Source organism: Gambusia affinis, linkage group LG16 (genome assembly GCF_019740435.1).
Source record: "Gambusia affinis linkage group LG16, SWU_Gaff_1.0, whole genome shotgun sequence".
NCBI lineage: Eukaryota > Metazoa > Chordata > Actinopteri > Cyprinodontiformes > Poeciliidae > Gambusia > Gambusia affinis.
The window spans coordinates 7,908,151-7,917,310 of record NC_057883.1 but is presented as its reverse complement, the minus strand read 5'-3'; the positions used below and the strand labels follow the sequence as shown (position 1 = coordinate 7,917,310).

Below are 9,160 nucleotides of genomic sequence, written 5' to 3'. Positions count from 1 at the left end.
AAATCGAACATGTCAATCACAATTATCGTCAGTTTGTGGGACTGAGAGTGTAAAGAGGGTGCCAAAATAAAAAAGTTCAGATTTTAAGTAATTAAACTATAACTAATGTTTCTGTAGCACCTTTCACAATTTATTACTCATGGAAATTCACTTTAACATTTACAAAAACGTGTAACAAATAATAATAAAAAATTGACAATAGACGTTCTTTTGGCTTTGAAGTAAGAAAAGGGAGCGTTACTGTCAGGAATACAACCTGGGTTGTAACACAGTGGATACACTAAAAAACAGCATTAAAATCACTGTAAATTGAGGGGTACAGTAAATGCCCGGGGTACAATAGAAGTTTCTTAAAAAATAAATTACACACAAAAAACAAAACAAAAAACAAAAACAAAACAACAACACAAACCCAAATCAAGATCCATCTTTAAACAGGAATAGATTTCCAGCAGACTTCATCTAGTCACTAACTTCAAGTAAAGTAAAAAGTTAATGTCAGTAGTAGCTCCTTCAGAGAGTTCATTTTTGAAAGAAGCACAGCAAAGCAGACCTTTTTTTTTTTTTTTTTTTTTTAAAAAAAAAGGTATGTAGGATAAAAGAGACATATACATACGTTTGACTCCAGATGGTCCATGTATACATTCTTCACGGGTTTTAATTGAGATAACAGAAACACAGAGCTGAGAAAATTCAAACAATCTTATCACTCCCTCCACAAAACTCCACTCGGTAGTTCAGAGTACATCAGGTACTCCCCAGCCCTGATCCCCTGCAGTGCATTTTAAAGAGGTAAATATCAACCTGGTAATCTGTGCTTAGCCTAGTAGAAGCAGTGGAAATTGAGGATGGGGTGGGTATGAACAAAGACCCCAGAAACTACCATGGTTCCTGCAAAAGGTTCCTGCAGTCAAAAACGCGCCTTTTGTTACATTCCTCCCCCTGCCAGAGTCGGAGTTACGTAGAGGTGTACTGTCTCTTTAAGAGCTCACTGCCAGTCTGTTTCGTATTGATCAATCCTCCATTTTCCAACACACAGCAGCGGCAGCGGGAGCGAGAAGAGAGCCACCCCTCTACCTGGAGAGGAAGCCAGGGACCGGGGGCAGTCATGGCAGCGAATATGTACCGGGTTGGAGGTAAGGCTGGTGGATTACATTTTAGAGCAGTAATCTTTTAAAGTCGCTCTCGCCATGGTTAACGCAGACTCGGTTTTGTGTGTTATACAGAGCGTGGTTCGTCGTTGATTCCCTTCGTTTTTTATTTCCCTAAAGCTATATAGCTCACTGAGAGATGATGGTGAGTCTGTGAAGAGAAGGATGGTGATGAGGACTAAAAATTGCTTCAAAATGTCCACACGTCCTTTGCTTTATTTTCTCTTCCTTTAATGAAACTCAGCATAAACACGGGCAACTTGAATGTAATGATACACCTAAAGTATCGTTAGTGTTGCTTTTGTCTAAGAAATCCCAAAAGTTTTGCCTTTGTTCAACTATTTCATGTCCTCGCTCCTATAAGTAGCATTATGAGCACTTCACTGACCTCCAGGGACCGCGTTTGACTGACAAAGCATCCAGGAGTTCAGGCAAGTGAAGGGAACAGGGACACAAAAAAGTTGAAGGGTACACTTCGATGGAAATCATAGGGCGGGGGGGGAATCTTCTAGCATCCTTCTGGATCCTTACAACTAGGGTGACCTCTCTGTCTTTTTTTAAATTTTTTTATACAGGCAATTGCTTCTAATACCTAATTAAGATTCCTGATTCCCCCTCCCACTCATTTTCTGCTACATCCTGATGGTGTTCAGTAAAAAATACTCCAATAGGAAGTTCTGATTGCTGTTTCACCGTTTAATTATAACAGTATTTTTGGATTGCTAGGTTTAAAACGAAGAAAAACGATCACAGAGTGATTTAAAGATACTCTCCAGTGGTGAACTTTTCCCCCTTTCCAACAAATGTACACTATAGAAACAGCTGGGTAAGGAAGTATGGATTTTCACTGTGAGATTTCAGAAAATACAAATGTTTCTAATGTTTCACACAGAAACGTGTGTGCTTTTGGGTCGATGACATCAGAAGAGGCACAGGAAGCAAGCTGATCAGCTGGCATTAATCAACACTAAGGATTAGAAGCAACTTTTGACAGATTCTGGTAGAATCTGAAATGTAATTGCAAGGGCTTTAACTGTACATTAAAGCGAGTGAGTCAGGATTTGACCGAGGATCATCAGTTCATGACGGATAAGGTGGTGAAATGATGACTATGACATTTACTATGTTCTGAAATTTTATTTCGTTCAAATCTGTTATTTTTGTGGTAAAAATTTTCTATTAGCTTTTGAACGTGTTCACCTCTGGCATTGACTTGAATCGTGGCGATGATGGTGCGGTCTGGTCTGTACTGCAGGTGGATGCGCGTTTTGGCCAACTGGCACACTTTGCTCATTTTCAGCCCCTGTCTGGTAAACATATTTGGTGGAAATAAAGGGGTGACTGCATCACTGGAGAAAACATCATAGGAACTGAAGATGTTTGGGAAAATGGGGGTGGGGGGAATCCATTCCTGTCTGGCAATCAGCATTTTTTTTTTATCCTTGGATGATTTTTTAATTTTTTTAAAATGTTAAAATTATTCATACTTGGCCTCACATTTATGTTTATTTTCTCTCTCTTTTTTTTTTTTTTAATACGCTCACTTACACGCCCGAAACTATTTTATTCCATCTTGAGCTCATTTTATTGTGTGTAATTAGCAAAATTTTGGGAAAAAAAAAGGGACTCATATGGTTGGTTAAAGACGTTTCTTAGTATCTGTTGTAATGCTTTCTCCATTTATTGTTAGATGGTCTTGAAGTTAGAGGTATTTAAATGTTTAAGATACATGAAAACACATGTTTAATTTTTCACTAACTTGCTTATTATTCATGGTAGTTAAAAAATGAAGTTATCTTTTTGTAATTCATGCTGAGATAGGGATGTTTTTATAAAATAATTACCAGAACTACAGAAAAAGTAGCAGAAACCTTGTTTATTGTTGGCATAGTTTCCAGAAATCCATGTTGTGTTTTGAGATACAAACTCTGAACCTTTTGTTGCAGTCGTTCATAATAGAAGTGACCACCTCTTAAAGGAGCAATGTGGTTAAATAAACTGCAAGAAAGAGGAAACGCATACAAATGGATGCCCTGTAGAGGTCTGATTGGGTTCTTGTGCCTTACGTGATGTCACCAGAGGCACAAGCTTGATTTTTTTTTGAAAGGATTAACTTTTTCTTGACTAAATAATTTACAGCCAGTTTCATAGTTAGAAAAACTGACAAAAGCAAATTGATTTATATATGAGGAACATCTATAAGATACTGAAAGTATCTTATGACAAGTGAGATTGTTTGAGTTTTACTAATTAGCTTTAAAGTTATTAAAGCCAACAAGGTTATTAGCTTTAAAGCTAATTCTTGGCCAGAGTCGTTACAGAAAGACATGCTGCTGGGCTGGTCTATGAACACAGTAGGTTCTTTATTCTTTCTTATTTTTATTGTTTTATCCGTCTCTGTGCCCAACGAATAGACCTGTACCGATTGTACAGTTCTGTTTCCAGCTGTGTGTAAATGAGGGGAAGGGATTGTGGAAGTGAAAACGATAACTTAAATGTTTAAGGCCTGTTTCCATTTGATGGCTGCGGGGACTCTGTGCTCGGCTCGGGCACATGCAGCGAACGGTGTAAAATTAAACAAGGCCTTGCTACGTCAGAAGAAGGGTTGAAAATTAACACTTCTCTGGCCACATATTACTTAGTTTGGTCCATGTCTTGATGCTGCCAGCCTCGTACACAGATCCAAGGAACCTGAATTCAGATCTCCTGTCTCCGAGTTATCTACTGCAGCTTTGTTACAGGTTTCCTCCTCCGTCTGCTGCATGCTTTTCAGCTTGTGGGATTTGGCCCACATGCTGCTGCGCTGCATGTTGGCAAGTTAAATGTAATTAACGAAAAAAGACCGAACTCTTCTGTGTCAGGCTGTTAATTATTTATTTTAGACAATAGTAGAGATGTGCAAGTCTTTACACAGTTTTCACTTCGAGTCTCATCAATCAGACAGGTCAAATACTGAAAAATTCTTCTATTTAAAAAAAATAAAAAATGCATCTGAACTAAAAACACCCTCTGGTTTTGGCCTATAAACACATCAACCAATAACATGAACTCTGACTCATTTAAAAAAAAATAATTTATGAAATGTCAGAGATTAAGAATATACAGCTATTACCTCTATCATGGAGCTGGAGGAATATTTTCTCTCTTTTTTGGGCGTTCTAGTCCTTTAAAAAAGTAGTATTCAACAACAATTAAGCAAAGTAAAATCTGATTGGTGCGTCTCTTAACTGCGTGTTTGGTCTGTATAAGAAATATTGAAATAGCTATAGAGGGCTGAAGTATTTAGATGGATTTCTGTTTAAGCCAAAAATAAACCGATTTTTATTCGCACTTTGACATTTCACATCTTTCTCCTTCCATTTTTGTACCAATGCATGTATTTTATTTATTTATTTATTTATTGCAGTATTTTCAGCAATCGTGGGGATAAATAATCTATAGAAGGCTCAAATCTCATGTATCTTCAATTTTCATTGCATATTATTTTCAGAAGTATTTGTATTTCATCATGTCTCCTGATCCCTGTTCAGGCCAGCTGATATCATCGATTATGACAGCTTATCAAACAAAATAACAAAGAGCGATATCCTAGTGCTGGACATTATTTATTCAACCTCTAATTTTAATGCGTTTTGCTGCAAGATACAGGAAACATCCGATGTCGGTGTATTTATAAAATTTTGTGTGAATTTGTTTTTGCCTATTCAGCCCAAAAAATTGTCACTTTTCAACCTTTTAGAAAAGAAAAAAAGACAACAAAATCACAAACTTTCTCTCAGAGATAATTTCAACCTAGCGTCCCAACAAAGCCTGGTCCTCGAAGAGACAACCATAACTTTGCAGGACAATAGGGCCCGTCTTGGGAAGGCAGCGGCTTCCCTTTTCAAAGAGCAGTGGACAAAAGATGGCTTCTTAGGCCTTGATGTCTTTGTTTGTTAACCGTGCTGGCCGTACTCTCCTCATCCGGCACATGCAACACCAGTGTTGGTGCTCAAAGTGTTGATGACTAACAATGACCTCATACAGCCAATGACTCGTCATCTCAGGGGTGTTGAAGGTGGCCATGGTAGTTTTCAACTGGATGGAAATGATTCCTGCAACAGACAAAATCCAGCTAGAGACAGAAAGCATAGATGGGATTTTTACATTAGGTGATCTATGTTTTTTTTTTTTCTCTATCTTTTACTTTGTGCATTTATAGTATGTAGAATGATTCAACAGAAAATGATGCCCGTATGAATGCGATTGACCAAGGAAGCACAAGGCTCGGTAATAATGGTTTCCACAGAAACCAAGTTCATATTTCCTGCTGTATTCTCCTCTCTCTTTATTAAGTCATGCTTACAAACATGAATGTTTCCAGTTTAGCATGTCAGCAATAGGAACTGCTAGGGGTTTCTCTTGAAAAACAAAAACGACTCAAATCCAAGTTGGTGCGATTTCTCTTTGGATCAGTCATGTTGAGAGATCAAAAGCAAGTGTAGGCCTTAGAGTTTCCCACCCGAGGTGTGGACATTACTTTGGCTCAATTAGCAAAAAAATAATAAAAAAATCTTTAATCGACAACTCCAACAAACGGCGCCTAAAGTTGAGCTTGTCCTCTTGCTGCGTATCAATACAAGCAGCTGTTCCATTTCACTGTTGTTTCAACAGGATGCACCGTATTTACTAGCTTTGTGACATGATCTGACGAGAGAGCGAGCGGTAATGTTAGAAGGGCCGCCAACGATTTGACGAGAAGGCAGCATCTCATGTGACAAACAGCTGATATTGTGTTCTGAAAGCCTTGCGTGGAACAGAAGATCATTTGATTCTTGAGTTTATGGTTAAATTACAGTAGGAAAGTTATTCCTACTTGGGTGTCACACTGACTGTTATTAATCTAGAGCGTTTTACACTGCTTTTGTTATCTCATTGGAGTTTAATTAAAACTTGTCTTTTTTTACTTGATCAACTGTCGGGGTAGTTTTGTGCAAGACGACAAAAGTTTACTTGTATTCCAAAGGACTGTTTGGAGTGCAATAATTTTTGGCTTATGTTAGGAACTTGCAGTTTTTGTTCTAATGTACTATTCAGCCATTTGGACAGAGCCTCAGGGCAGCAGATGTTCAAAATGCCAGAAGAGATGAAGCCCAAATGAGAGCAAAAGGGAAAAATGTGCATATATCACAACTGTTATTGTCACTTATTGCCACTCCAAGATATTTGAATATCTTTTAATCCCAAGATATTCTCATTCATCTGTTTATCCATTTGGCTGTTTATCTATTTTGTTCAATCGCTCACTCACAAAATATTTAAAAAGGTTTAGAAATCCTGAGTCTGGAAAACTGTGGAAGTGATTTGAAAATCTTGTTGGAACCTTAGTAAAAATAATTAACCACAGAAGGAAAAAAATGTTTGCAAGTTTCTTGGGTAGTCATAATGAATTGATCTTAGGAGAGACGAAGGGATTATTAAAGCTCACATCCCAAAAAGAGATGCACCGAAATGAAAATTTGGGCCGATATTTTATATAAGTATTGTTTTTACAGCTCATAAGTGATACTTATTAACATATTTCACAAGATTTTCAATGCTTTGAAAAAACTGACAACCTCACTAACTTCACCCTTTCAGTTAAACTCTCCACATTTTTTTCTGCATCACCGTCACATGACCAAACGAATACTGCATGAGTAACTTCCTCCTCTGCCCCTTCAGAAACAAAAAACAAGATGGAAATAAATATTGGTCTGTAAATGTAGCCTGGTTTTATTTTTCAGACCGATGCCGATATGTTAAAAAAAATGACGAACATCGACATTGTGGATCCCTTGTCCCAATCCAGAGTTTTACTAATTGCAATAAAAGTGCATTTATTTGTTTTTGTAGGAATGTGTTTCACAAGCTGAAAAAAAAATTGGATTTTCTTTTTTATGCATTTATTAAACAGGAAAAGATTAAAATTTTCAGCATTTGTCCTGCCAGTCAAGGAGAAATTGACTGATTGATCTGTTCTTCCCTAATACGACACTAACAACAGAGGTTTGGGAGAAAATGGTGAACGAGTTCTAAAACAAAACATGATTTAGCTTGACTTTTACCTTGAGCATGCTGATATTCGTACTTGGTGAAACTGTTCTGGTGTGAGAGAACCTCCTTTATTAGAACAGAACAAAATGTTTCACAGCTGGAACGCAGCGCAGCTCCTTCTAGTGGGAATCAAGGCCTCCGCCAGAATAGACATAAGGGGTGATTAGTGCTCGCACAAGATGTTCAGCCATCGTACGGGCACGGGGATATCATTTTGGGACAATTGCACATCTGCTGTGAATAAATAAGTCTGTGTTCAGCAAGTTGTATTGCAACAAAAACTGCTACAAGTGGGCTCATCTAGCATTTGCAGAGGAACTCTCCATGTTTGCCTTGGTGCGATTCGTTTGATGCTTGAAGTTATTTACCGATACACAAACTAATTATGTGGAAAAAACTTTGATAGAGCTCATTGTTTGCTTGGCTGAGAGCTGGTGTTAATTTCCCACGCTGGCAATTGTCTCGGCCGCAGCTCCGGTGGGTGCGCTTCTCACAGTGAAAGTCGGAGGCTTCTTCGCAGCCTTCCTGCCAAGTTCAGGACAGCCAGTTGAACAGATGCATGACAGCAATTACATTCCCTCAACAACGTGTCACCATCACTGCATTTCAGAGACCAAACATCACCCATGTCTGTAACAATAAATAGTGTTAGCCAAGAGCTAAATGTTTTTGAGGTTTTTTTCCCCCCCCTTCCTGCTGGCAGGAGCAGAAATATTTCAAATGTGGTCTGCTTCAGAATAAGCAGAAATGTTTCAGTTGTTCAGAACGCCTGGCTGATGCATGAGTTCTACTGTTTCACATAAATCTTTGCTTAATCACAAATACTGACCTCTAAAAATATCCATGAAGACGTTATGTGAATCAGGGAGAGCTTTACTATCCAAGTATAGAAGAAAGGTAAGTTTGACTTCACAATGTTACATTTCCAGCTATTACCATAGAAACCTCCATCCCTCATCTATGCCAGTGTGGGCGGATCTTCCTGCTCCTCAGCCTCCTCTCGTACGTTGTTCTTGGCCGTCTTCATTATTGCCTTGGGATGCTTAACTTTGAACGGGCCACGTTTATTTCTTACATTCAAACCTTGTTTGTTTTTGCCGACTGATTAGGTTTTCATGTCCTTGAACAGGTATCATCTCTTCACAGAGTTCTCTCCTTCCAGTCACATGCTGTGTTCTAGCTTTTAATTGGAGTGCCATTGGCAGGAACTGCTGGATCTCAGTCAGGCGATCAACACGTGTCGGCAGATGTTGCAGTAGGCATGGATACCACCCCAGCTTTTATGCCCCTTTTCACTTTTTTCACATATTATGTTACAGCTAGAAACTTAAGCGTATTTTAAGTGATGGGCCAACAGGAAGTAGAGCATCATTTTGATGTGGAAGAAAAATTATACTCCACTGCAGGACTCTGGACTTTATGGAACAGTAGCAAGAACAAAATAGGAAGGTGCGCTGGTCAGGTAAGACTAATGGCGTGGGGATTAATTCTTCAGGGAAGCTGGTGAGACTTGATGGATGATGCTAAACACAGGTCATATCTGGAAGAATACCAAGTTGGAAAAAAGACTTCAGATAGAGTTGGAGGTTCACACTCATGCGGCAAAAAACCCTAACTGTACAATCGCAGTTATGGAGGAATAGATTAATTTCATTAATTGAAACATTCAAAATCAAGATTCAAAAAGAATTTAGAATATGTTGAGTTGTTTAAAGAAAAAATGTTCAGATGACTGAGCTATAGTTATTTCTGCAAAGAAATCTGTTAAAATTTTGGCAATCTTGATATCGCTCTACTACTAAAAATCCCAACAAAACACATTAAAGTTTGTGATTATAACTTTGAAAAATGGGGGTGGGGGTTGCTTACAGGGTGCAAATACTATTGCAACACAATTAATTCACACTGAGGACCACTGTGTTAAGTTCCATCCT

At 38.3% G+C, this 9,160-nt stretch overlaps 1 protein-coding gene across 2 annotated transcripts in view; it reads left to right on the top strand.

The window, feature by feature from the left end:
• The first annotated feature begins 984 nt into the window (after positions 1–984).
• mta1 (metastasis associated 1) overlaps positions 985–9,160 on the top strand; it is a 42,999-nt gene continuing 34,823 nt past the window's right edge. For both annotated transcript variants that reach the window (XM_044142168.1, XM_044142167.1), the window contains exon 1: positions 985–1,136. In XM_044142168.1, coding sequence (XP_043998103.1) covers positions 1,109–1,136 — 28 coding nt within the window. In that variant the 5' untranslated portion in view covers positions 985–1,108. The remainder of the gene's footprint in view (positions 1,137–9,160) is intronic.